We start from the raw sequence: 27,901 nt of genomic DNA, 5'->3' as shown, positions 1-27,901 counted from the left end.
GCAAGACATCAGCGAACCCAGATTTCCGCCGAGTCACAATAATAAGACCATATTACACAACACTATACTGATCGCCCTAATTCCTTGCAGCCAATGATGGCCAAGGCGACCTGAAATTGGGAATCATATGAGTCGGGTGCGTGTCTTAAACTCTGGCGAACCCGTGGGCAGGGAGCCCAAAATTATTTTGTGAATTCGCATAAATTATAGAGTATTTTTGAAAATTTATGCATATTTTAAAGTTGCCAAGTTTCTTGATTTTCGGGTACTCTTCCCCCAATAAAAAATACGCAAGATTTGTAGAAATGGACATATCGCCGTTGGCCATTACCGGGCCACGATGCACCAACACATATTAAGTATTAGGCCATGTAACATGTGACTCCAGGAAGTGTGCCAGAACGATCGACAGCTGGAAAACCATGGCCGAAAAGGACTGCCCTTGCGCTGACCGAGACCTTCGGTATATATACAAAATACATATAGGTTTAATTAGGCGTCGAATGTTCCTGTCTTGGCAATCTGAACCTCACAAGACAAATACCATCCCGCAGGGAAAAATTATATGCCAGTGAAGAAATACCAATTTGAAATCGTGTGCGTCTTTTAGTTTAGTAGCCTACGTTCGGGCGATTCTATAATTTTGATATAGCAGACAGGAGGAGGTCACGAAATAACATCATGTTACGGAGTCATATCAACGGGGCCTACTGTTTCCATAACACCTCACTCAGCTCTACCCGTAAATCTGATTACGTGAGCAGAGAGGACAAGAAATTGATAGCAATATATATGCAATTCACGATCTTAATAGCCGATTTTATCATGAATTATCAAAAAAATTCACCCTTCGCGCTAGCTCACTAAGCAGTAGGCTACGTCTAATTACGTGGCAAAAGCGAACAACGTGATTGGGAGTAGGTTTATCACCCTATGGGAACCCAAGACCCAAGTTTTGTTAGGGGGCCTGACGAAGTGCTGTTTCGTTCCTGCCAACGGGTATACGCCCGAAGATGTTTAATTATTATTATTATTGAGGAGTCCTACCTTTTCAAACACACCTCACTCAGCTCTACCTGTAAATCTGAATACGTGAGCAGAGAGAGGATAAAAATTGATATCAATATGTATGCAATTACGGATCATATTGACCGATTCAATCATGAATTATCGATATTTTCCGCGCTTAGCGCGTGCAGCCGAGATAAGCTGACTCAGCTAACGGCCCCTAATGTAGATGATAAGTAGCAATAAACAGTGTATAACCTATGGGGGGTCTGGGATTCGGATTATCAACATATGGGGGGGGGGTGGGCAAGACCAACGTTTGGGGGGGGGGCGGCTGACGAAGTGCTGTTACGGCCCTGCCGGTGGGGTTCGGTTGAACCTCTTTTAAGAGCCAATGCATTGTGGTTTCCTTCTACTAGCAGCCCGAAAATGAGGTCGGATTACTACCAAATCATCTCCTTAATTTGAGTCCAAGAACAAAGCCAAACTTCGGAAATGTGACGGGTGACGTTAAATGTGGACAGAGGATAATGCAGCACTGGAAGGTCACGTACCATCTATACATATTTTACATGGGAAGCAATCAAGTTCAGGCTGTACCGTCTCTACGCGTTGGACCTACATGGTTTTACATTTGATTTACTTTGTAACATCAGGGCGACGTGCACGTGCATCGAAAAGAGTGCTGTGGCTACTGTAATCCTTTGGAGAGCTTATCAGGGACATGCAACGCCGTGCTGGTTCGGGGGTTTCATCTTTTAAGACTACCATTAGTTTGACAACCGTAATGGCAGACCTTTCGGGAAAGTATCGTAAGATTATTAATAGATATCTGAGCTACAACCTATGTAAGGCATGATATATACATGACCTTTTCTCATACGATATTGTTACCGTAATGCTCAAATAACTTACTGATGCCTTCGATTAGGCCCAGAACAGGCGCCCGAGCATTCTAAATACATCTCGATTCCACTGTACATATGTATATATTTTATGAGTATCAAAATTTCATTTTTCAAAAACAGTGTAAAACTTGTCATTTGTCGAGAGGCCCAATTCGGACGGAACATGAATGAACGTCACTATTTAGTAACTGGAGTCCCGCTGGATCGCTGGGATTGAAAACTGCTGTTTCTCGACCTCGATTTTTTTGATTTCTCTTTTGGGTTCGATGCTCTCGATGAAGAGGAATTCGTCGAAGACCTGAATCAAATAAAAAGTACCTCAGAAACACAGCTGATAGAGAAAGATCGTTTGACGTAGACTGCCAATTCATAATATTTAATACACATTCGCAAACGAATTATTAAATATATCTGCATCTTTTGTGTACAGATATCGGAAAGGAACTTGTCTTCATTTATGTTCAAGTTGATTGACTTGATAACTGAAGTTAGAAACGTTCGCATTACATCGAAATTATGACATAAGATCACAACATAAGTTAGATTATGATTTTGTGTACGGAAATTGAGACATTTTTAGGCTAAAAAGTCTCCCATCCTACAAAAGACGCACTTAGCGACTAAACCGAATTGGTGATTGCAAATGTCCAAGTGACCGCGTTACTGAAGTGATGGTGACGTGAGAATCGATCAAACAGTTTACATATAAAGGACGAGCACAATCAGATACAGGCGATACGAATATGTGAATGCCATAGGGCTGAACTTCAGTCGGCGATTTTTATTGATAATACTTTTTGACAATGATGGAATATGCAAGCAATTGGGGTTAACCTTCTCTCTTTGTGCGATTTTCCTTCTCGCGTCGAAGAGGTCGGGGGCAACGCCACAAGTCGCGGTCTAGCGGTGAGGACTACTTCTCCCTTGAACGCTTCCGTCATTATGTTGGAAATGGTGGAGCTCAGCACGTCCTCCAGTAAACTTCCGAAAAACGGAGACCTGAAATGTAATGTAGAAACGGCTTGGATTGCGAAAATGCGTAGATGACTCCTGGAGGGAAATGTAACACAAATACATATTTGAAGAGACTTTTCGGGGTACAGAACTTCCATAAACATTTTAATAATATAATAACGGCAGAAATATATTGAAACCCAAAGCTTTTCGAGCTGACACTCCTCAGGGGCAATCGTCAGCGAATGGAGGATTTCAAAGACATGCATCTAGCTACATTGCATACGACCAATTATGACGTCATAGAAACAAACAACATGAAATACAGGCAGACAGATGACTTTCATTAAAATCCACCGAACGTGCTTGTGTCAGCAGAAGGAATTTGTAGCCAATCAGAAAATCCATTGTGATGCACTCGATATGGGAAACCAGCTAAGAACCAAGAACATACATGAGTTATTTATCATGTTCTATTGTGCTGTAAATCACTGCCAGCTTGCTTTGCGCGTATACCAAAACCGATGCAAACATTTTCAATCTACAAACAACATTAAGAAGCAGATATGGTAGTAACGAAGTACTTCTACTTTTCCACAACATTTTTAAACTACTTTCTCTTCTACTTGACAGTTTTTCGGTAAAACTATGTACTTTTTACTATTTCGGCTGTGAAAAGTAGAAAGTGCGTCACTGTATCACAAGTTTGCATCATTATTATGAGTCAAATTGTCATAAGAGCCGAATGTGATAGCCCTGTATTAAAGTAACAGGATGCATTGTTTAAGATTTTATCTATTTGTAGCGTTACAAGACACTATTTGAAGTTTCGGTCGCGAAGATACGTCCAGCGCTTTCGAGAGTATCCACTTTCGATTGGCTGCTAATAGTATGCGACTCCTCTACATTCGCGTTTCGCGTACTGCCCAGATGATAACCACGAACCTTTTAATCTCCAGCTCGGCATTCTGCGTGGCGCTGTCCGGAGAATTATTGTTCTCTTCCGATTTTGTAACTTCCGTCCGTGGTTCCCTGGACGAACCGGCCGGTGACATAACGCCGTCGCCTTGCGACTCGGTAACCTTGTCTTCCGTATCATGAACAGGGTCGTCCTGATCCTGAAATAGGCCGGCGTCGAATTACGTCGAATATTCAAAGGCGGTCAAATAGAAGTAACGCCGAAAATTTCTACTCGAATACAAGTAGAAGTAATAATTTACAAGACTAAAAAACTACTTCAAATCAAACTAAAAAATCAAAGGTCTGAGAAATACTCAATTAAGTACTTTCAAAAAGTAGATTTGGTCGAGGGATCCCTTACTTTTACCAGTTATGCTGAGGTGGCTACGTTCAAAATTGAAAGGTGTATCTTCGCGACTAATGAAAAATGACTAATCACACTACAAATAGGCAGAATATTCCAAAACACATACAGTTACCTTGATACAAGCTCTATTTCACGCTCTTCGCTCATAAAAGCGATGAAAACCTCCCCGAAAACTACTTTCTACCCTTCAAATCCTCAAATCTCTACTAGCTGCTGACAATTACCCCTGCATAGTGTCAGCCGAGAATATTCTGGTTTATTTCAATGTGAATATTGTTAATAGTTAATATAGATTGCAAAAAGTATGTAGTTTTACATGCAATCGGTCCAGTAATCGTGGAAGCCGTCTTAAACTCAACCACTTGAGTAAGGAATGCAATTAGACAAAACCTACTTGAGTACTCAGAGAAAATCGAAGTACTTCATTACTAACCAACTCTGCTAACATTGAAAGTTGCAGTGGCCTACATATATGCACAAAGTAGGAGAATGCCGAAGTATCGGAGAAGGATAGTTTGGATGATCTTACCCGTATGCTGAGAGCTGATCCCTGTTCTTCTCGTGGAAGCTGTTGAAAGTAAGGCGTCTTCTCGGCAGCAATGCTACGGACCAGACTGTGGAAGGTGGAATCTTCCAACACACCCCTGCATTGCGAACACAAGTTTACGATATCGACATGATAATGCTATGAGGTGTGGCATTATTGCTAACATAGGCGTGCATTTGGAGTAGTGTTTGAAAATTTTCGGGTTCAAGTTAGGATTTCGAAATATTCTCAAATTAGATTTAGGGTTTAGATGTGGAATTTCTGATGATTTCCGATTTTCAGACTTTTCAAAGAATTCGAGCGATTACAGAACTTTGGTCATATGACATAATGAGGATTTGGATTTGGACTTGAGTTCGAAAATGGTAAGTTTACCCATCTCTGTTATTTTGGCCAATGTCTTGGAAAATCTGCTTTAAGAGACTTTTTGTGGTTCAGACTTCAATGTATACTTTAATAATAATTTATTATTAGATTTTGATATATCATAATATTATATAAAATAATATTATATATAAACATATTTAAACCTTGCTTATAAAATTATGCAAATCCACCTAAATGATACACTTTAAGAGTGCAAGTACGGAAACCCCACTGGAGTACTCGGAAAGAAAGCAGGCACTTCGTTGTTAGCTACCTCTCAGTTGAGGCCGAGGTTCCAGTCTGGCGAGCGCCAAAGTCACAAGCCCGCTACAAATATCCATGAAAAATACAAAGTACGCCTACCTAATAATTTTCGATAACGTGAATACGACGGTTTGCTTTTCGGCTTCGTCTTTGACCGGGAGGGAGTATCCATAACTGGCTGCGCGTGACGGAATCGGCCGGCTCAGTTGAAGCATTCTGGAAATACAAAAAATCAATATCATGTGAGGTGAATAAATATCCTTTATATCAGCGGTTCTCAACCGGGGGTCCGCGAAGCAATTTCAGGGGGTCCGCGGGACCTCTAAATTTTTAAAATGGTTGATAACCTAATTTTTATTTTATTTTTCAATTGGAGAAAGCATGAGGCTGTTTCGCACCACAACTGCTAAGACCTCATGACTCATATCACCATAATAATCGTCTGACACGGACTGACGTAGTGTGGAAACTCATTTTCATTAACAATTTTCCAATAGCCTGCAGATACAAACAAATTGCTGTTTAGAGATGTTTTGTTGGGGTTTGTGGAAAAAATAAAAATATGGAGATAGTAACGTCAATCAGGGTGACTTCGTAATGTCTGCGAAACCTTTTCGATTTGAAGTTAGCATTCTCATCAAATTAGTGAACAGTCGTTTGAAATAAAAATTTCCGAAGTATTTCCATAATTTGTACCAATGCAGGGAAAAGCTTCTTGGAGGTACAGAACTTTAATATACAATTGAGTAGTGTATTCATATTGAAATGAACCCGAATATTTTCGGCTGACACTCGTCATAAATCGGACAATGATATACCTATACTCTTGAAGCTCGGCTATCAGATTTTGAGCATTCTTATTGCGGATGCCCTATCGACAAGGCTGATTTTTTGATGAACAAGGAGTGTTTCGTTGCTATTAAAGCATTACGCTCCAACCCTGAAATTCATATCACCATGCAGTTATATTGGTATGCAGCCTTGTCTTGTTAATGTTCAATTGTTCGTGGTCGAAAATGTTTGCTCGTAAATATATAGGTAAACCCGAACAGAAAAAATCGTTTCATGACAGTCTTTCTCTGGTTGGAAACATGGATCCATTCTTTGGTGCATAAAATTTGTCTATACTTTTAGATTAGGATTTCACTTTGACGGTAGAAACTCTCTGCGGGCCGATCAAAATGTCGTTGCAGGCCGAATCCGGCCAGCGGTCCGTACGTTGCCCGTCACTGCGCTAGATGCTAGACGTGATATGTTCATCAAATATGTGTTTCTTCATTGTGGTGCCATAAATGTTGCGATCACACCAAAAGTATCATCGGAAGCGTTATGCGTTAATATTGCATTAGCCTCCATCTATCTTTGTGGAAATTGTTTTCGGCACTCCTCGTTCATATCAAAACGAAGACGCGGATTTTCAAGACACGACCACGTACTTCAAGAAATACAGCAGCAAAATTAGCTTTGAAATAACAAAAGTCCACCAATTTCTACATAAATAGTATGATGTTATCTTCAAGAAAAATCAATATTTTGCTGTTTATCACAAGCCTACAGTTCATATTTGCACAAGACTGATGAAGGTTGCACCATAATAGAGCTAAAATTGTACTAAAACTTGAGGGGGTCCGCGAGGGTCCGTGGCGGTCAAAAGGGGTCCGCGAAGCCAAAAAGGTTGAGAACCACTGCTTTATATTATCCATAGCGCTATAGAGCAATGGGTAAAATGCAGAGAATTATTTACACCATTGATAATTTATTACATGTACAAACAACGCTGATAAATATTATCTAGACAAAACAAACAGTAACCAGAGAGAATTACAGTTAATAATGATAAGGGATCTGGTATCTGATCGATGTAAATTTCCAATTAGAAAAGTCCTACACGGGAAAAAGATTCGATTAGAATTCGCGCGCTATGTTCAACAGATGCGCGCATGAATAATTTAGTGTCACAAACCGCAGCATCACTACACTTGGGACAGCGGACGAGACAAATACGTAGAAGTCAGTAATGTATCCGACGCATTATTATTGATCACGTTTTTGACGCACTGCGCTGGACATTGGCATAAACAACGGTAATGTGTGATAAAACAGTGTACCTTATTCCTAGTTTCCTACTTGAGAGACATTGGCGGGAGGGGTTTGAATCAGAACATTCGTCCAAAAGTCAGCCGTGTGACGTTAATTGATAGACCTATCAGCCGATAGGAATTCCAGAATAATTTGCAAGCGCAGAGAAAGCGTGCAATCCAATTTGTCATTAGAATGATAAAAATTTTACCTACGGTGTAAAATTTGCTAAACTCTAATTGAGAGTACGCGACGTTGATAGTATTATAAGTTTCAAGGAACACACAATCAATCAATCAGGTTTATTAATATTTTCATAGTTTCAAAACATCACAAGACTGGGATACAATGAAAAGATAAGAAGGTGTCGAAACAACTTGGAGTAGCCTTTAAGATCAGACACCCACCTTAGCCTAGGCAAAGTAAATGAGAGGCCAACTTGATTTACAGTATTTTAAAGGCTTCATGATGTAAAATCACCAATGAAGACTTATACAACCAGAAAAATTTCATCTTTTCCAAATTAGATTGGAATTAGAATTACAGATGCAAAGTTTTTTCCCAAATTACAGTGGAACTAGAATTATAGCTACAAGGTCATTTCCAAATTAGATTAAAATTAGAATTATAGCTACACATTTCTTTACAAGTTATATTAGAATTAGAATTACTGAATTGGCGAACACTTGGACATTGAATGAGGTTTCGTAAATACCAAATCATAGTTCGTTCTTTAGAGCAGGAAAATACTCGTGTACTTAAGCGCTTTTGATTCTGAGGTAAAAAAGTCACTGAAATTTTTGGGGCAGTTGGAACTGATACATAATCTTGGCTATTTCTAGCTTACACATATCTTCTATGTTTAGAACACTAAATCTTTTGAGCAGTGATTTGTTGTACGCAAAACCTGCCCCCCTTGGGGCCCTGGCTATGATACGAAGGACCTTGATAGCTTGCACCAACCTGTCGATGAAATGGGTGTCTCCTTTATCCGGATAACTCGCCCTGAATTCGCCAATGTCATGAGTGCAGGCCGTCACCCCGAGGTGGAGGACAAACGGTTCCGGCGGGAGGGGCTGGGGCCATTTCCCGTCGTCGGGGTCGCTCAAACGCTTCCTTACGGATCTCGATCTGTTGCTGGGCAACTGCAGAGGATTCTCCGAGCGGATCGGAGGCAGCGTCTCGTAGTTTCTCATCTCCGACTGAAGAGAAAGAAATGCCCGCATCGTATCACTTATTGCGACATGATAAGAGTATGGATGGTGTGGAAAGTTCTATTAAATACCTTTTACGCGACAACAAAGAAAATAATGTCTGTCCTACGCCACATTAAAGATAATTTGGTACTTTTTGACCATACCTATTTTACTGAACTTTGTGATCATGATCTGGGTTGAACACGACTTCACAGATGTGTCATTTCCGCTAACGAGTGTAGCTTTGCACTACATGTTTCGGAATAAAATATCGAAACTATAATTTTTGTTGAGAATTAAACTCTCACTGCCAAGGAAGGGGTACATAATTCTCTCTCTCACTAGTCGATTGCTCTGAACATTATAATACCACAATAAACTTGGTCCGTCGCTACGTCGCTTTCACCCACATGTACAGACAACAGATTTCGTATCTGAGATTTTCGTCTTAATTCTGTACGAGAGATAAAATAATGACAGTCTGGCTTCGGCGTGGTGGGTTATACAGTACGTAGTCGACATTAATTTACGTTAACATTTATGCAAAGTGTTTAAATATATTACTTCCAAAGATCACGCATATCGGCAATGTTCTGACACGGTCTGTGCGCACAGAAAATATAAGTTGCGCACATGAAATCCGAAGGGCTGACCTTTTTTGAGTCGTTACGCACTGTTTTCCAAGGGTCTGCCAGTGAGCAGGTGAGTGTGCGCAGACTAGGCAAAAATTAGAGGAAACATTGCATATCGGTATTGCATGCTATAGGAGTATGAAGCGTCTTCGTTCCACATGTATGGAAAATACTTTATACGGTCGTTACTTACCTTGTGCGGGACAGACAAGACCGGGTCCGACAATTTCATCGGCAGCAAGCTTTTGTTGAGGACGTTTTCCAAATTCTCTTTCCTCGCCGAAGTGTGCGGACTTGTGTCGGGTTTCTCCAATTGTTTCTAAATTAGCATCGCGATGAGAGTTGAGATACTTTCAATCTCTCACCAGTGTAGCTTATGGCTTGAAGCCCAAGGTAGTGACTTGTTTAGGATGCTATATTTCTGTATATCAACGTTTAAAAATAACTTCCGACGAGCAACTCTTTGTATATCATCTAACCATTACATAATAATGGATGGAAAGCAATCACCTGCAGGTCTTCTTCGTAAATTGCAAATTCAACTTCTTGTCTGGCCTTTTCTTCTTCCCAACTGATTAGCTCCATTTGATAATCTTCCATTTTGCTCTCGTCCAAAACCTGACAAAAAATGCCACCGATGGAATCACTGGTAATTCGAGACACGTAGATAAACCAGCGTCATACTTCGCATATCAAATCCAAGTCATAAAACGACGGGTGGCCAGTAGCACAGAACGTAATGTTCGTCAGAAGTCGTTCGTTGGGCTGCAATCTGCCGCTGACAGGTTCGATACGTAGGACCTGTTATATCGCGTTGATGGATATTGGTGATGATATCGAAAAATAGTTGCTAGGCTTACGTCGTTGACGGTTTCAGAGGCCGCGTGCCAGGAATATCTCATCGTCTTGTCTTTTGACGTGTTGCATATAAAAAATATGTATCTGTTTCTGCTGAAGAGCGGAATATTGCCGAAGTTGATGCTTTCCTCCGACAAGAATACATACTGAAGAGACAGAAGACGGTTTGAACGAAGTGATAGAAACTGCGACACCAAAATTTTGCAAATTAGAAAGTACATTTCAGCATTAGCCAGTAAGATTTCAATTGCAATTCATATATCTAGTCTAAAGGTGGTCAGAAACTGAGTACATCTACTTTTTTGGAATACTTGAGTAGGATTTGCGTACTTGCACTACTTACTCAGGTACGTTTGTTCAGACTAATTCCAATTCTCCTTGGATAGTTTTTTAGGCAAAGCCGCAAACTTACTAATTTTCATTTGGATTAGTAGAAGGTAGTTTTGTGATAAGTCTGCATCACTTTTCTGAGTGAAATCGTCATATTAACTCTTTATGATCGTAACCGAATATAATTTCGAAGTTATTTTGAGTTAGCCGCGAAGATCCATCTTGCAATTTTGGAAGTATCCCACTACTAAAGAAATTCACAGCGTTGGTTCTACTTTGAGGAGCAATGATGAGTACTTTGACTATCTCTGAGATTCAATTGACACTCATACATCTAGTCAGACAAGTATGTTACGGAAAACCATGTTTATTATTGGCGTGATATTTTCTCGAAAACAAACGCACTGCGATACAGTATTATTATTGGTATCGTGAGAGAATAATCTTAAGTGAATTATTCTGTATTTAAAGAACATATGCTAGAGGAAATAATCCTTGACATCAACAAAGTCGAAATGACTGTTATCAAGGTTCCCGGAGTGCAAATGAATATTCACAAGGACAAGAGAAAATGTCGGCACACCATATACATTCTGATTGATGTATCGATACATTCAAATTCATTCAATCGCAACTTGCAGATAGCTACCTGTCCAATCATTTCGATAGTACGTGATTTTGGGACTCCGGAAAATTCAGAAATTGGCATGGTGTTCGGTGAATTTCTTTCAATCTGCCTGGCATCGTATCCTATGCCGCTCACAGTTATCAAAGCTACGTCGCCTCCGACAATATGTATGGGAATGTCAACCTGTGTGAAGAATGAAATAAATTAGTACAGGTACGGTAAGCAAAATTGAAAGGATACAGTTCTTTCAGATCAGGTCTCATAACACTATTTAACTTACTGGGATTCATTAAGACAAAGGAATTTCGAAGCTGCTCTGGTACTCAAGTAGTCGTCTAGGGCAGGGGTCAGCAACCTTTTTTGCTCTTTGGATCGGTTTCAAAATGAAAATTTTTGTCAGAATGGCGTTCAAAAAACACCAATGTTCAACGTTGAAAATTGATTGCATCTTATGCAGTATAACGACAGTAAAAGCTACATAGTAAGGCTGTAACACATATGTTTTGATTAAAGAGACTAACTTGACTATCTTTCAATGTTTATCAGTGATCTTGACCGCTATATGAAAGCGCATGAAGTTTTTATGGATCAGTGACGAACTCATTACCGACCACTGATCTAGGAACTTCCAGAAGTTGGACAGGTCTAGAGTGCAAGGATATCAAGGTGGGGGGGGAAAGTATCGAAAATATATTTTCTAGTGATTGATACTGACTTGAATTGTTATGCCCGATCCTAATTACAAAATGGCGTACATGAATGACATAAAAGGGGTCAAACTCCAAAAATTTTAGATTCCAAGACAGTATGATTAATCGCGGCTATACCTATACTGGCATTAGCGGTATTATATATTACCAAATACGTCTTTGCTTCCAGCGGCGAGAAAATGAATTCAATGTTGCTGCAAGTTCCCGGGAGCACTTCCCCTTGCGGGTTGAGGCAAGACAAGATTGGATGATCGAAATTTTCGTCCTGCATCTCCTCGAGCGGAGACAGGTTCACTTCGTACATGACCGAAACCGATCCGCCGTTGTAGATTTCATAGAGCTGAAAGAAGAGCGTGCCAATTGACATTAAATATTACAGGTCTTCATACTTTCATAGTTTCGAAAATCAACATAAAGTTCAACAGATTGGTATTTTCTTAGAAGCAATCGAGCTGAATTTATCGAGACTTTACAAAAAAGTTGCTAACTTTGCTGATTACACAAATTGGATTAGAGTGATTGAAAACCATTTTGGTTTTTCTCCTCACTTTTCCTAACACCGTTAGAATCAAATGTCTATCCAGATAATCGTGATTGAGATGATAAAACATACCCATGCCATATCGTAAATTCATGTTTTTAGAATAATGAATACATAACAACGTATTATCATACCAAGACAAAATCAGTATTAATTTAAACTGGTAGATCCCTCTTTCACGACCAATTGACTATACACACAAGTCTATGATATTCAGCTCACAAATAATTTCCTGGTTGTAATCTAAATACCTGTTTAGGTGGCGATGGAGTGCCCACAATTACGGGATTGAAGGTATGCTTGCTGCCTGGGAAATGAATGTATCTTCGACCCGGTTCCACAGTCACGCCGACCATATTCAACTTGAATGAAAAGAAAAACGGGGAATCGCAACATTGCCGTTACTGTGTTCCGGCTGATTTTCTCACGAGTATCTCCCTGCCGTTTTCCACTTTGAATAATACGGGAATGCGGTGCGTGCCCGTAATGTCATGCTTGTATTGAAGTAGAATGGTGGTGCTTTCTCCGGGATTCAATAAGCCCTTGTTGGGCGACACTGTAGAAATAACAAAAAAAACTGTGATAACATGCCAAAAAAAAGTTGGTGGGCAGAAAACGGCACTATCTTTGTTAAATTATGTGTGAAACACGCAAGACAAACAGCGGTGTGCAAAGACTTCCTAATATCAATAGATCTAGGAAAGTGAAATAACTGAATTTATCAAAGACAGTGCTAAAAATGCCTTCCACACAAAATTTTAGTTGATTCGGGGCTATTATTAACTGGACTTTATTTAAATGGCACACAACATTGATTGAGGAAATGAAAATAATCATGAATTATAAGTGGTAAAGTGGATGCATTATTTTTCGCAAAATATCGTTACTTAGGATCTTTTTAAGCAATCAAATAACTTTGGCATATTAATATCCATGAAGGTGAAATATTTAGTATCACATGACCAATGCCGTACTCAAATAGCCAAATATGAGACTTGAACATCCATATTTACGTAAATATACAGGAACAGTAAACGTTATTCTCATCATTTCGTAGGGTATTGCCATAATAACCTCAGCTTTACAACTCAACAAAATTATGTAACATATTTTAGAACGTTCAAACTATGCAGTAAGCTGCCTCAACAAATATTGTGGTCCAACTGTCTACCCTCATATAATTACGCAAGTAATAGATCATAACAGCATCACGACCTTACCAGTGAAAAGTTTGTTATCTTGAATATGAGCCTCGTGCAGTTCATCAGGATCCAGAATCCCCGTCTCAGCCCAATAATCCTTCGATATTTGAAGGTCTTTGGGATAGAGAAAAGACCTAAATAAACCGATCATTCTGTATAAGGGAAATGGTACAGGAAGACAAAACATTCCCAGCAGTTTCTCTATGAAAATGTTGGCAATACTTATATTATTTCTGATTCCTGAAGGTCACAGAAAAAATAAATATTATTCATATTATAAATATTATGACATCATTACCATTCCGACGCTACTGTTCCGGTGTTCTTCAATAACAAATTAACGTAGCAAGTCTCAGAGTCTAAAGGCGCGGCACCAAAATTGAACTCCAAGATGGATCGCGTGCACACGGTAGGTCTTCGCGATACGCTGAATGAAAATGTTATGCGTTCAACGAAGGTGAATGAAAGATATGATATCAATTTTTGAAATACATATTTATTCAATTGCCAGAAGTCATTTGTGTTCAAACAAAATAAATTGAATTTTAGTAACATGCAAGCAAATGTGCCAGACCCGACATCCATTACCGCGTGTCTTACCTGCGTCGAGTCGATACCGAGTAAATCAGCTCTTGCTTATCTGGGTCGGCATCAAGAGCAAAGTTGAACGCATCCAGGTTAAACCATCTCCACAGTTGCGTCTTGCTGATGCTTGAGCCACTTCCGAAGGTTTGAGCATCTGGAACGATATAATACCTTGAACCAGGTCAAATAACAACATAGAATATGCAAAGCATACATACCAACAACGGACAATGTAGGATAAACCGCCTCGGCACTGAGTTCCGAAAGTAAAATTTTTTCTCCCGGATTGGTATTCTGTCCTTCCTCGTTGATGATTTCATAATAGATTGTCCAGGTATAGTCACCACGGCGGACCGGTTTAGCAAATGCTGTGACCACTGTTCTGGATTGGGCTGGTAGAGCATCGCTGGTTTTGTCGAGGGCCAAAGCGACTTGTACACTGTAAAGATAAAATGTGTGTTTATGATGGCTCAGTGACGGGTGATAATGATTAGTTGGTTTATGTGTCTATCATCATTACATTGATCAATCCATAACACAATAATGAAAGGATAGGACCGGGGCCTACGATAACTTACGGCCTTATCTGGTACAAAACACTTGCAAGATCGAGGAGGCCGGCGCTCTCAAAACAGACATCGGCGATTGTTTTCGATTTCTACCAGACGACTCCCTTTTGAAGCCATAGTACTCATTACGCAGCTACCGTTGTGCATTTGCGATTGGGCTTCTCTGTATAGCAGACGGCTTACAGTTTGAGGCAAAGATTTCGAGCTAGTAGCTGCATTTGAACTATTATGGATTATGGAATCATGCCGTGACTAGCTATGATACTACAATAACGAATGTGTTCGATTGCAGTCGCGACTGAGTTATGTTTAGATGCCGTTTTGACTAGCTTATAACTATGAGGTAGGCTACCTTTACTCGGCTAACCGTTGTGCATTTGCGATTGTGGTTCTCTGTATAGCAGATGGCTTTCATTTTAAGGGAAAGATTTTAGCCATATATTCGCTGCGTTTGAAATATTATCGATTATGGAATCATGCCGTGATTAGCTATAAAACTATACAGTCGACTGTGTTCGATTGCAGTGGCGACTGAGTTACGTTTAGCTGCCGTTTTGACTAGCTTATAACTATGAGGTAGGCTACCTTTATTCAGTTGGTAAATAACTCATTATATTGCGGTGTTATGCGCGCCCACTATTATCTGCCGAGAATTCATGGCGATATTTCATGCGGCCTTCCTGACAGCGAATTTCGACTGACTATATACTTAGTAATTCAGGCTTGACTTAAGGCATAATAATGGCCAACAAATGTTGTGTTTATGGTTGTAAGACAGGATATCTGACAACTGGGAAAAGGTTTCGTCATTCCGCTTTACATTTTATGATTTGAAGTTCCTCTGCTTCCTTGGTTCACACAAGGAACAAGTGCTACTCTGACTAAGTTTGGTGCTTTACTTAATTTAGCGAAATATCTCGAAAATGTCCGAAAAATCCGACAACAATCTACTGGAAGAGCTTCCAAATCTACTATATTACAAGACTTGGTGTTGCTCATATTGCGTATTCATCCGAAATAGATTCGTTTTGCGCTGCTACTTCGGTATACATCTGCGCAAGCTTATAGAATTCATACAAGAAGGTTTCCATTTCCCTCAACGTCACCGTTGTCTCGGTACAGTAAATGGAGCGTTGACGCATATAAAGTCCATGGAGATATGAAAGAAGAGGGCGAGATCTCCACTGAAATAATGTTGATGGTATAGATGAGATGTACTTACAGAAAGGTGTTCAATAGCACGTTGGTAAATATTAGATGAATAGTAGATGAAAGCGGTCACTTATAAAGGCATTGTTGCAATGATGATCTCTTCAAAAATCTTCTTCAATCGTGGTGGAGGCACTGCCAGAGACCGAAATTACGGGAAGATGGTAGGCAGAAGAATTACTAGAGTGTATTGCTACTCTCAATGAGAATGGAGTTTTTGTTCGGGATAATCATCCATCCATTGTGAAAGCATTTTAATTATTGCGAGAAAAATGCCTTAGCAATGACGAGTTCTCTTTTCGTTAATACACCCTGCAAGAAACTATCAATTGAAAGATAGTTCTCGCGGTACAGGAAAATGAGTGGGGGACGGTTTCTAGTCGGTTTAACAGAAGTTACCAATTCTGAAAAGATAATACTGTTCCGTTCCATGCTGAAAATCGACATTAATTTCAGGGGACATTAAGTTTGTGTGTAAACCTCAGCTCATTAGGATCGTTTTAAATATGTGGCAATTGAACTTACTCGATGACTTATATCTCCTGACAGTGAGGAGGTGTCCTACTATGTTGCTCGGTACATTGACAAAAATGTCCTCAAAAATTGCAATTGCAAGTTGCTTGCCTCTGTGAGAAAATATGCTGCGAAGGACTTTAAAAATAAGAAGTTGAGCAGGTATAGCTTGCATATGCTTCATTGATGCATTTGATTACTTGAATTTGTTGTTGAAGCTTTATAACCATAAGCTTGGTGTTCGTTTTTGCTGTAGTTACTTGTGAAAACGATATCAATTTATTCTTTTTATACTTTTATTGATTTTACAATGCAATAAAATACTTAACATTAGCAGGTTTGGTCCGTACCGCTATACAGCCTATTTCTGTGATTAGTGGATAACTGTATCTTCAAGGATGTCAATTGTAACTTTGGGTTTTAAGACGTGAAAGTACTCAATTCGTCTGTTATACGGCTTTGTTAGACTTATATAAAGGGAGGCATCTGGTTGCGCGATGCGAAATCGTAAGCAATCCCTGATGTCTGTTTTGCGAACGTCGGCCTCCCCGATATTGCGAGTGTAATGTGCCATATAAGGCCGTAAGTTATCGTAGGCCCCGATAGGACTAAGTTGAAACGACTTTCATTCAAACACCCACAAGTACTTTTATTTCACCCAGCAAGCTAGACATGGAAACTTGTGGAGGTTAAGACTTTCAGAGTCAATATTGGCAAGAATTGACAGTGGAAAGACAGAATGATAGTATACAAAATCACGACTTCATCAGCTGGACTACTGCAAGTGATAGTGGATAAAACAGTAGTTGAGCAGCTCAAAGCTACATATCATCGGTATATCAAATTACAGAATGTAAGCATAGGCACAGGAAGAATTGAAAATCTAAAATTACAAGTATTCTACCAAACTTGCCGGCATACGTAATGTCATTTTGCAAGTAAATTTCCCCGTTATGATACATCTCATGGAAAGCTGTGATTTTTATATTGAACTATGCTAGTATGCTTCTAGATCAGACAGGATACATAGAAAAAGTGACCCATACCTGTCCTGGATCATATATGTCCTGCATCCGAGTAATTAACGGTAAATAATGCAAATTAAAATAGTGTCAATGCTATGTTTGATAGTTTTTGACGGAGTTTGTTATAATCATAAAACATGATCAGCTAATAGACAGTCTCACCTTCCATCGCTGCTGTCTCCATACGGACATTTCAGAGACTGGTCGACGGTAAGTCTGAATCTCACGTTGCAAGTAGACGTGTTTCGCAAGACGAGGGATTGTGACGAAACAGAGTCGCATATGATGCTTCCGAATTCAACGGAGGGCTCTTCGCACTGGAATATGGTTCAGATAAAATAACAATCATTTATTTAAACCTGAAAAGTAGGCTTGTTCGTGGCTGGTGAGAGTTATGAAGAAGCCTTTTAAACACTCTTGTTGACTCAATATATGCAATGTTAAAATCGTCTGCCATGAGCATGCAACATAAAAAATAAGTCTGAATATGGATATTCGTGTGTTGCTGAGCAAAGCAATAAGATAATTTTGTTCAAAAACAATCAAAATACATCCCGATTGCAAGTAGGCGGCTTATTCCATAATGTCACAGTCACAATGCATTAGCGTATCTGAAAATCGCTATCAAAATCTCCAAAGAAAGTGACAAATAAGTAATACAGCAAGACATACCAAATCTACTCGTGCAAAAACTCGAGATGCAAGTCTTAGAACTGGCAATGAAAGTTTGTCATGTTTTAATGATGACTAGAAATCAGAAACTAGTCGTTCTTTAATCCCACAAAATAGGAATAGGACATTTTTATCTTTGTGGTTGATATTTTTGCAGCATATTCACTAGCATATTTACCCTAGCAATTCATGATATATAGCCTATACACACGATCTGTGCACATGCAATTTATGCATACCCTGCGTGCATGATGTGCATATGCCACTGGGCATGGAAGGTGCAGAAATAGCCTTTTAAGGCTTTGTAAGTCTTGCACCACCCATCCATGTTATCCCAGGAATGCTGAGTGTCAACCGGGAAAGCCACGGATACCAGTTGAACTGATCAGGTGTTTGGTTTGACCGGGCCGGAGATCGCACCTACAACCTACCCCTCCTCGTCTATATACAAGTATTCTATTTTTAGACAGTTTCATATCTGATGACAACCAACCTTGATATCTCCAGTATGGCCTTCGCCAATAATCCTGAGCACAAACTTTTTCCTCGTCGAGCGAGGCACGTCGCCGGCGGTCGAAATTTCCGAGCCGCTTTGCGAATGCGGCCAAGTATAGCAAGTCGGCTTGAAGAGAAACTTTTCGGCCGTATTCGGAGAGAAAGTCCACGCGTGATGCTGAACGGATGTAAAATCGATCTTATTAGCAGACGTGGTCAATGACATAGTACTTCAAGTACTCGTCCTCTTGCACATCTTACTAAAGTGGTTACGGTTCTTGACTGCTTTAATTCTACAACTGCTTACTTTCTTCAAGCAACGAGTAGTATTTGAATGAATTGTTGTTATGACTAACTCATAGCTATCACTACAGCTGGCTTCGTCTAAAGTTCTTAAAAATTACATTGTTGCATCATATTTTGCCAAATTGGTTTTCATTTCTGTTTATATGCTAGCTATTGTTCTGTTAACTTTTGATAAGTAGCACACGAAAAGTCTTTTAGCTAATTAAATTGTTCAGCAATGAAAGTTATCTTGAAAGCAACATTCAGTCAGGTTAGCATCACTTTAACAAGTTAAACTGCCATGATGATGTGAATCCCTGCAGTGTACACAATCAACCTTCTGCAGTCAGCTCATAAGAAGATAATACAAAGAAAAAATCCACACAAGTTCCATAAAAGTTGAGAAAATCCACCTGAATTTCATTCGGGAGAATGACACCACTCTTGGGCTCCACGCTGATTTTGCCGATTGCAGCCGCCGGTATTTTCCAGCAGAAATCGATGGCTATCCGGCTCGTGTTCTGCACAGCATAACTGCTGCGGCAGATCGAACCGACGCAGGTAGGTTGGAAGTACATGTCGCCGCCGTTTGTTAACAGAAGTTCCGGCTGTTCCCCCGTGCCGGTGAGACTCAATTTCTATGAAAAGACGGGGATCTTGATGTAGTCTACGTTGACGCCAGTGGCAGCTGTTGTATGTGACATAGTTAGGTTATTGATTCGAGCTACATATACCGGCCGGTAGAAATATCGGTATTGGCCGAATCAGGTTGGTGGTAAGTAAGAGAAGGTATTCTGTACTGTTTGGTTGATTTATGAGAACCCCAGAAGAAAAAACAAATGTGTTTCCCGAACAACAAGTATGGCTGGTTGACTGAAAGTAGCAGTTCTCTACTCAGTTGAAGTTTTATTGTAACTAGATGGAGTTATTGAGGGATGTACTTTTCAAATTACCGCCACTAATCTTCAGTCCTACTTCTTTTTTCAACTTCGAGGGAATTTCACAGTTGTAGGGGGTGTTGGCAGAAATATCGTCAGAAATTATCAGGTTCAAAAATATGTTATAGCGGCGACGTCAGTATCGCCTAATAATTCAGTTAGAATAAATGTAATACTTAAATTCAAAATCTTACCATATCATGCGTGTCATTGTCGTTCAATCGAACCGTAACGTTTGATTTGTAAAATTCCACCTTTTTCGGTTCCAACCGGCAGACGGAAATGTGATATTTAGAGTTTGACATTCCGCGGCTTGGTTTTATTGTAAACGGGCTTTGTTTCGAATTCTAAAACACACAGGAAAAAAATTTTTCAACGTTACCGCAGGCAAAGCGCCAAAATGATCACTGATAATTGTGATTGAGGGTAGCATTCCGAAATAAACAGTATTAAGAAATCAAGCTCATGATTCATCGAGTTTAATTAAATTGGTGAATTGCCCTCGAGTTTCAAAGCTTAAAGGGTAACATATATCACCTGAATGAATTCATACAACAGCGGTGTGGTTCCCAAATTCTTTATCAGCACGGTTCTGTACGAAGCGCGGTTATCCGACGTTGCAGGGAACGACTAAAGTTACATACAAAGACCGTGGTAAGAATACGTAACGGTACCGAAACAGGAAATCACCCACCATTTTTTCTGTTTGCAGCTCGATTTGCGGCAGAAACGTGTTGCTTTTTGACGAAAAGGTATGGCCGCTTACGGGCAGAGTCACGCACCACGGCGGTATCATCGTCATGTCATCGACCAGTTTGTAATCTCGCAAAGTCTATGGATCGAGGTGAAACATGATTGCAGTTCATTTTTGACGGCGAAATAACCCAAGATTTTTAAAATTTTCAATGGCACTTCATATTTTCCGAATACGTAACACCTTTTTACTGCTCAAGATGTCAGCGATAAAATAACTTTACCTTGTAGTAGCAGTAGCATTCCAGTTCAGTACCGAAAAATTGATCTGGAACGGGCGGATAGAATACGACACGAAAATCAGATACTTTCGACGGCGGAATGTCGCAGGTCGCCGGCATCACCTCAAAGATTCCATTGGGATCTGTGTTAAAATATGACATAGTCACCAACATATAGCTACCAATATATTCGCAAAGTTTAGTATATTATGATTTATCATATAAAGTGAAGCTGTCAACGAATGGTACAGTTCAGCAAAAGGTGCACAGATTTATTTACTAATCCAAACAACTAATTCCAGCATAGGCATTTTCCATGCATTTTACATCATATCTGAGGATGAATAGATGGTTGCTCCGAAATTAAATTATAGCTCCAACCGGTGAAATTTCAGGTAAAAACACGGTAAAAACTGGACCCTGAACAGTGATGTAGGTATTCATGTCAAAACCATTGAAATCTGGGATTTTCAATCAATACCAAATTGTAGTGATGACTTGCGATAAAAGGCGTATGAAAGCAAGAAAATACTTTAGTATCTAACATAAATAAATACCTTGCATCCAAGAGACTGTTATCTTTCCCCGCGTGTGATTCGTGAGTCTGATTGAAATGTGATTGGGCTTCGGGTTTGTCAAATTGAACTCGGTTCGACCAAACCAAAGCTCTTGTTTGTCCAGAGATACGTGAGGCGGACTGTGCTGTAGCAATAGGATAATAATGCTTAAATTCAAGATTTTCACATTTCGGATTTCAGCTGTGCTATAATAGACGCAAAACATCTAGGAGTTGAACATCTGTTGACAACTTTTAAGCAGTATTTATCACCGGGGAACAATTCACTGATCCCTATTCTTCGGCTATATTCAAATCTCAGTCAATGCTAGTCGAGGTGATTGGGATGGGACGTCAATAATTAAAACGAGTGGAAATTCCAGTCAATTCTGCGTCAAGTTTGACATGTTCTAAAATATATAGAGGACATTGTATATTGTTTTATAGCTATACGGTCCCGATTCAAGTGTGCCCAGAATTCAGGAATCAATAACAGCGTTTCCAACTCCACTGTGGTATAATGTCAAATGTACTTGATGACAACGGGTGATGATATCAGCCATGAGGAATTAGGTACTGTAGTTTTGCATGACTCTGTTACAATTGAGCAACAACAGATGGATACCGTAACATCGGTGTTGTGAGCGTCGTCAAAATATTCTTGGAACGGTTCACTGGTAATGGGAGCAACCTCTTTTTCGTCGGATAATGATAAAAATCCCTCTTCGTCAACTTTCAATTTTTGGTCTCTGAACATACGAAAAAAACGATGGAAAATGTATTATATAGAAACTGGCAAAATGACAAGACAAAGCTCAAACTTGGTGGACTCAGAGTTTATCACCTTAGTTCCTAATATGACTTGAATAGAAATATGGGAGTAAAATGTTACCGAGAACAAGTAGAGGGATATAGAGTAATCAACCACCAATAAATAAATTGTATGAAAATTTTAGTTACTTCCTTTGCCTGTAAAGAGTTCACGTATTCCGCTGACTGTTGAGTCCATCTTACGGGGGTGCCTTTATTTTGTACGATGAGGCTGATTAGCTTATCAATCAACTGACTTTCATTGTACAAAATAAAGGCAGTCATCTCATTAGCTTCATTGTACAAAATTAAGGGGCACCATGATTTTCAAATTGGGCATGTTTTACGACTTGAAAATTCACGTCCGAGTCGCAGGTCATTTCACATCTCTCATATATATTGAAAAGCCATGACTCAATTTATTGCAACACTGTGTAACAGTCAAGGAGCTGAAAGTATTCATTACTAATTACGCAACAATAGGCCGTGAATTACGTTTCATCCTAGGAATTAAATTACAATTTCATTTCGATCAAAATCAATAATGAGGAATTCTCCCTAAAATCATTCAATCGGTTGTGGTTTATGAAGGTTTTTAAGCTGTACTGTATTACAGAAGTCAAAGTTTATTATGGATGCTTCGATAAGATCCCGCTGCACAAATTATATGCATCGATGATTACCATACCTTTGATTTGATATTTCCTACCAACATAACTATAAGCTATTGAATTCAAATGTTCAACGCAGCAAATTACAGCACAAAGATTAACGACATGGTCCCTGCAACAGCAGACTTACTTGATCAGTTGTGAAATGGTTTGAGGAGAGTAGAAGGTGAGACCTCTAGCAGCGTGAACTCGGTAATATTTCAGATGGATGTGCTTCAGCAACGGCGGATTATGTTCAAAGTTGTGACATGTCCCGATCAAATCAAGGAAAATCGGTTCCTGCGACATCATACACAAAATACTTGAGTGTATAATCTTGAAGACAGACATTTATTTAGGCTTAGCCTATTTAGACCAAAAAACAGAGTACGCCAACTTCAACAAGGTACTGTACCTGGTGCTAAAATGTTATATTATTTTACTACTACAACTACCTCAATTCCACCTTTATGAAAATCATCATGTAAAATGACAACAGCCGGCCAAAGAATACACAATCATTCACATTTTGCAATTCATGTCAATCGGTAACAATATAAGCAGAATACAAAATATAGATAAATACATATCTCTTGTGTAAAACAGAAGTGGAAGCATCATAGAACTAGCGCAAAACCATTCAAATTGTTATATTGATTAGATCTCACTCATGAAAAAAACCTATGTCTGCATATCCAAGAAAAATATTGTAAAAATCGAGGGTAGAAGACCCAATCGATTCAAATACCCCAGATAAAAGCATTCAGCTTTCTTCAGCATATCACAGTTACCTGATTATGAACCAAAACAGTCACCCTTCTGTAATACGGAATCGGCTGAAGCGGTGTAAACGAAACATACAAAGTTCTAGTTTCCCCTTTGCGAAGGACTCCGCACAGTTCACTGATATGCCACAGAGATGAGTCCGAATTTAGCATGATCTGAAATAAAAATACATTCACACAATATATCGCAACACAGTATGACGATAAATGTAGCAATACCTGAAATATAGCATCACAGGAAGATTCGTTGCATATATCGACTGTTTTCGTGACTTCTTTTCCGCTGTAGGTTAATCCAAAATCGAGCAAAGAATGCTCCAGTGTCAAGAGGGGTCCTGAATGAAACAAGACCGGGGCTGTCTCGAATAAGTATCTCGGCAACACAAAAGACATAGCAACAAACCCTTGCAGTAACCGACGCACTTGATCGTGGATTTGCATTCGATACCGACGGGGTATACCTCAAAGTAGTCGATGCACGACGGGCTGACTACGGTGGGTCGGAAACGAATCTATCCAGAAAATTAGTTTTTTTTAAACCTATAACGTTTAATAAAATCAGTCCACATATATTTCTACATCATATAATGTGCTCTTACAACTTGCTCAGTATACTTTAATCAATTCAGTTGCACAGAGATGCAGGAATGGTACGGTATAGATTGGATTTTTCACAACTTTTATGGCTACTTGTCAGCTATAACAGGTCAAAAAATGCAGAAATCTTATAACTAGGTTTTTGTTGCAGTTAAATCCGTGAAAACTTGCATTTATTTTTGGCACAAGTTGCAGTAAAAGGTTGCACTAAAAGACCACATTTTGCTCGGTTGACTAAAAGTTGCAAAAAGTTGCACTATAAGATTCCTTCAAACAGCTTAAAACAGCATTCTACATATCTTACGAGTATTTAGGAAGCTGCCGGAAGCTGTAAAAAAAGTTGCAAAAGCTGCCAAAAACTTGCCCTACTTATAACTAAGTACAACGTAGCTTTATGAGACATCGCCCTTCAAAATATGGACTAATCTTAGAAACATGGACGGTGTGGCAACCTGCACAGTGCATATACATCTATTGATATTATATATCGATTAGTTAATGCAATGAATATGTATCGGAAAGTACTCACAGGAATGTTCACTTTTGAAGCTGGCGGTGCGATACCTTCTTTCATCGAACACGTAAACACTCGATCGCTCTCCGGTGCAAAGCTTACCAATTGGATTTTGAACGGCACCCTCACTACAGAGTCAACGAAAGTTCAGGTAAAATCTCAGCGGAAACAAAAAACCCAATACCAGCCATACCATTGGAGAGATTCTGCAAAATCATGGACTTCACCGCAGTCTCGTGAATCTGCACGCCACCGAAATCTAGCGTCGATATGCTTGAGCCGTTAGATAATATATCATCGGTCTCGCCAGTGGTGCTAACCGTAAGGTGGGGAAATTTGCCTGAAATTCAGAAGCTAGCAACAAACGTCCATCGCATCGGAAAGTATTGACCAAAGGCGGTCAAAATATCCAGCGTTAGTACTCAAATGTAAGTAAACTTGTAAATTTCTACTCATGAAAAAAAGAAGTACCCATTTCCAAGTCTAGTCAAATCTGTTTCAAGTGGAAGTGGAAAATATACAGATGGAAGGTAAGCCTACTCAAATAAGTAGTTTTAGAAAGCAGATTTGGCCACGGTGTCGCATAGTTTTAGCAGTAGATCGAAAGTGGCTGCTTCCGTAATTACAAGATGCATCTTCATGAGAAAGTGCAATTTTCGAAAATATATTCAGTTAACGTAACACAGGAGGTATTTCGCAAGTTGCTATGGAAAGTTCACTCATACATCTCCCAAAACTATTTTTTCCTAAAAAGCTGTTTACTAAAAGTGAAAGCAGACAATAAACATAACCCCATGAGTAAGTGGTGGAAACAGGCAAAACCAACACAAGATCTCTCGAAATTCACAAGTAATTTGTTAGGCCTACTGATCACATCTGGTATCGACTCACCTATTCCTTCCAGCAGCACACGTTGCTGTATATTTTTCTCTCCGTAATAGCAAATCGCGTTAGCCTCAAACACGGCGGCCGACAGAGGCCTGAAGCTTGCTTTCAATTTGCAAGAGCCACGCGGCGGAATAGACCCGGTCGGCGGATGGATGGAAAACGGCTCGGGAACATCCCAAGAAAAACTGGTCACCAGTTCCGAGCTGAAAAAATCCGAGATATTGCACAAAACGGTATTACAAGTCAAATTTGGATAAACCGATTCGCCACCACCTCAAATTCTCCAATTTGAACGTGATTTCGAGACTGTCGTGCGCAGCGGCCAGGCCGAAACGTAAGCTTTCCGGCATGCCGAGCTTAGTTTCAGGCAGCAGAGCCTTAAGTGAGATTGCAACTTTTCCTTGTGATGTCATGAATTCGACTTTGTCTTCATATTGTACCTGTGCGGAATACCACCGAGTTAAACTGCTTTCAAGCCGCTTTGACGAAAAGTATTAAAATTACCTTTTCAAGCGGTTTGAACGTGAGTGGCAATGTGAAACTTGTACCGGCGGACAAGATTATTACTTTCGGGAAAACTGTACTGAACAAGGGAGTGGACGGTACTTTGTACCTGAAAAGAACTGTATCATCAAAATTATATCGGTACTAAATCATAGATCACAACACTCACTAGGTAGTGATGTAGTGGCTCATTCCACTCACATAGAGGTGGTAGCACTATATAAATCTACCAACCTTATTAATAATAAAAATACTGTTTGCAAATACGAGTAGTTTCAAAAGATCACAGAAATATTTTCTGTAGACATTATGCGCAGCGGTGGTCTAAGTACTTAGCGTTGGTATTCAAGTAGCAGTAGAAGTAATGTTGTAAATTTATACTCAAGTACAAGCAGCAGTACATGTAGGCTACAAGTAATAAAGTAAGGTACTAAAGTAAGTGAGTAGTTTTGCCTAAAAAATTGAAAACTGTCAAGTAGAAGTGGACTTGAGTAAGTTATATAGATAGACAAAACATACTTGAGTACTTTAACAAAGTAGAAGTACACTGCTACTGATCATGTCTGCATAATTGAAACCAATACCGGGTAACAAAAGCGTCAATACAGTGGATATCGGTCAAGATGACGGAAGCGAATGAATACAGAACATGCACAAAAATTGTTACGTATTCTGTATTACTAAAAAGAACTATAACGCTACCTTATCTTCTGTGTTTTAATTTGTGTATTCCTCAATGTTATGGTCTTCGTGTATTCTTCCCCGGGCATCCATCCTCGCCACAACACTTCAGCTGGACGAATCTCGAGGCCGAATGCTCTGAAAAAATATTTCACAAACATATATTGGTGCGCCAAAAATTCCTGTGAAGTCATTGTCTAACAAAGGGCTCGCGAGGTCATATTCTGCGGCCCGCGTTCTGATTTCAAATTTCAGTTTTAAAATATTGTTGTGGTTCTTTTAAAATAAGCCATTCTCCTTGTTTTGAAGTTTATCATTCTGCGAGGTCAAAAAGGTTGAGAACCACAGGTTTAGATAGATAAATAGATAGGATACGGTAGTTTTACTTGTCACACCTCTGATAGTTTGGTACAGACCAGGTACGGTAAAATTTCAAAACTTCCAAAGAAATTAAGCTGCAAAGGAATGTAAATGAATATACTTGATTGGTAAACCATGAAAAATCCTTGGTTGAATTGCAATCATACGGTAGCAAAATTCTTCAAAGTATATTATCATGAGTTACCTCTGAAATGATGTGATGCTATTCAATTGTCGTCTCGAGAAAGTTTGCTTGGACACTGAATCTTGAGGAGGAAGTGGAATCTTGCTGTCGGACTAAATACCAAAATAAGGAATCGAAATATTTATGGTAAGGTGTAAGCTATTTTAAAATACCGACACAGGTGTTGATATAATAATTGGTATTCCAAATTCGAAAAGATCCAAATTAATTGTGGCATAAGCTTTAACGACACAGATTCAAATTTTGCCAACATACATACCTTCAACGGATAAGTCACAGCATTCACTGTAGATCCAGAAATGAATTTCGAAGTTTGGTTGCTTGAATCTGCTCTAGCAACCGATGCAGGCATTGTGCGACAAGATGTTTACTGAAGGGTGGTGATGAAAGTGCTACCGATTATTATCACATGTTTTCATTCCATAAATAACCACACTAACTCGTCTATTCTTCAACTAATAAGAACGAATCGATATAGTATCGGTATCCCGTGTGTTCAGAACAAGATCAGCCACCCGTGATGTGGTTGCCATAAC

The 27,901-nt window shown here is 39.5% G+C and overlaps 1 protein-coding gene across 1 annotated transcript; it reads right to left on the bottom strand.

The window, feature by feature from the left end:
- Positions 1-1,978: 1,978 nt before the first annotated feature.
- LOC145455027 (cilia- and flagella-associated protein 65-like) lies at positions 1,979-27,901 on the bottom strand. The gene is made up of 39 exons (XM_080332982.1): positions 27,625-27,901; positions 27,366-27,457; positions 26,822-26,938; positions 26,120-26,228; positions 25,889-26,055; positions 25,619-25,818; positions 24,921-25,067; positions 24,743-24,855; positions 24,020-24,128; positions 23,836-23,951; positions 23,623-23,772; positions 22,983-23,131; positions 21,997-22,120; positions 21,373-21,517; positions 20,819-20,958; positions 20,536-20,673; positions 20,379-20,471; positions 20,036-20,188; positions 19,317-19,541; positions 18,617-18,796; positions 17,614-17,768; positions 14,354-14,574; positions 14,151-14,289; positions 13,849-13,977; positions 13,569-13,684; positions 12,777-12,904; positions 12,600-12,710; positions 11,956-12,147; positions 11,119-11,280; positions 10,142-10,285; positions 9,966-10,082; positions 9,792-9,899; positions 9,475-9,600; positions 8,417-8,655; positions 5,474-5,590; positions 4,727-4,841; positions 3,816-3,988; positions 2,751-2,915; positions 1,979-2,214 (listed from the first exon to the last, which is right to left on the bottom strand). Exons 1-39 carry the CDS (start codon positions 27,715-27,717, stop codon positions 2,094-2,096), a joined length of 5,538 nt encoding a protein of 1,845 aa, XP_080189108.1. The 5' UTR covers positions 27,718-27,901; the 3' UTR covers positions 1,979-2,093.

Source organism: Botryllus schlosseri, chromosome 14, assembly GCF_051294905.1.
Source record: "Botryllus schlosseri isolate E-star chromosome 14, Bs_hap1, whole genome shotgun sequence".
NCBI classification, from domain to species: Eukaryota; Metazoa; Chordata; class Ascidiacea; order Stolidobranchia; family Styelidae; genus Botryllus; species Botryllus schlosseri.
Note: the sequence above shows the minus strand (reverse complement) of the source record. Positions and strands in the feature narration are given on the sequence as shown.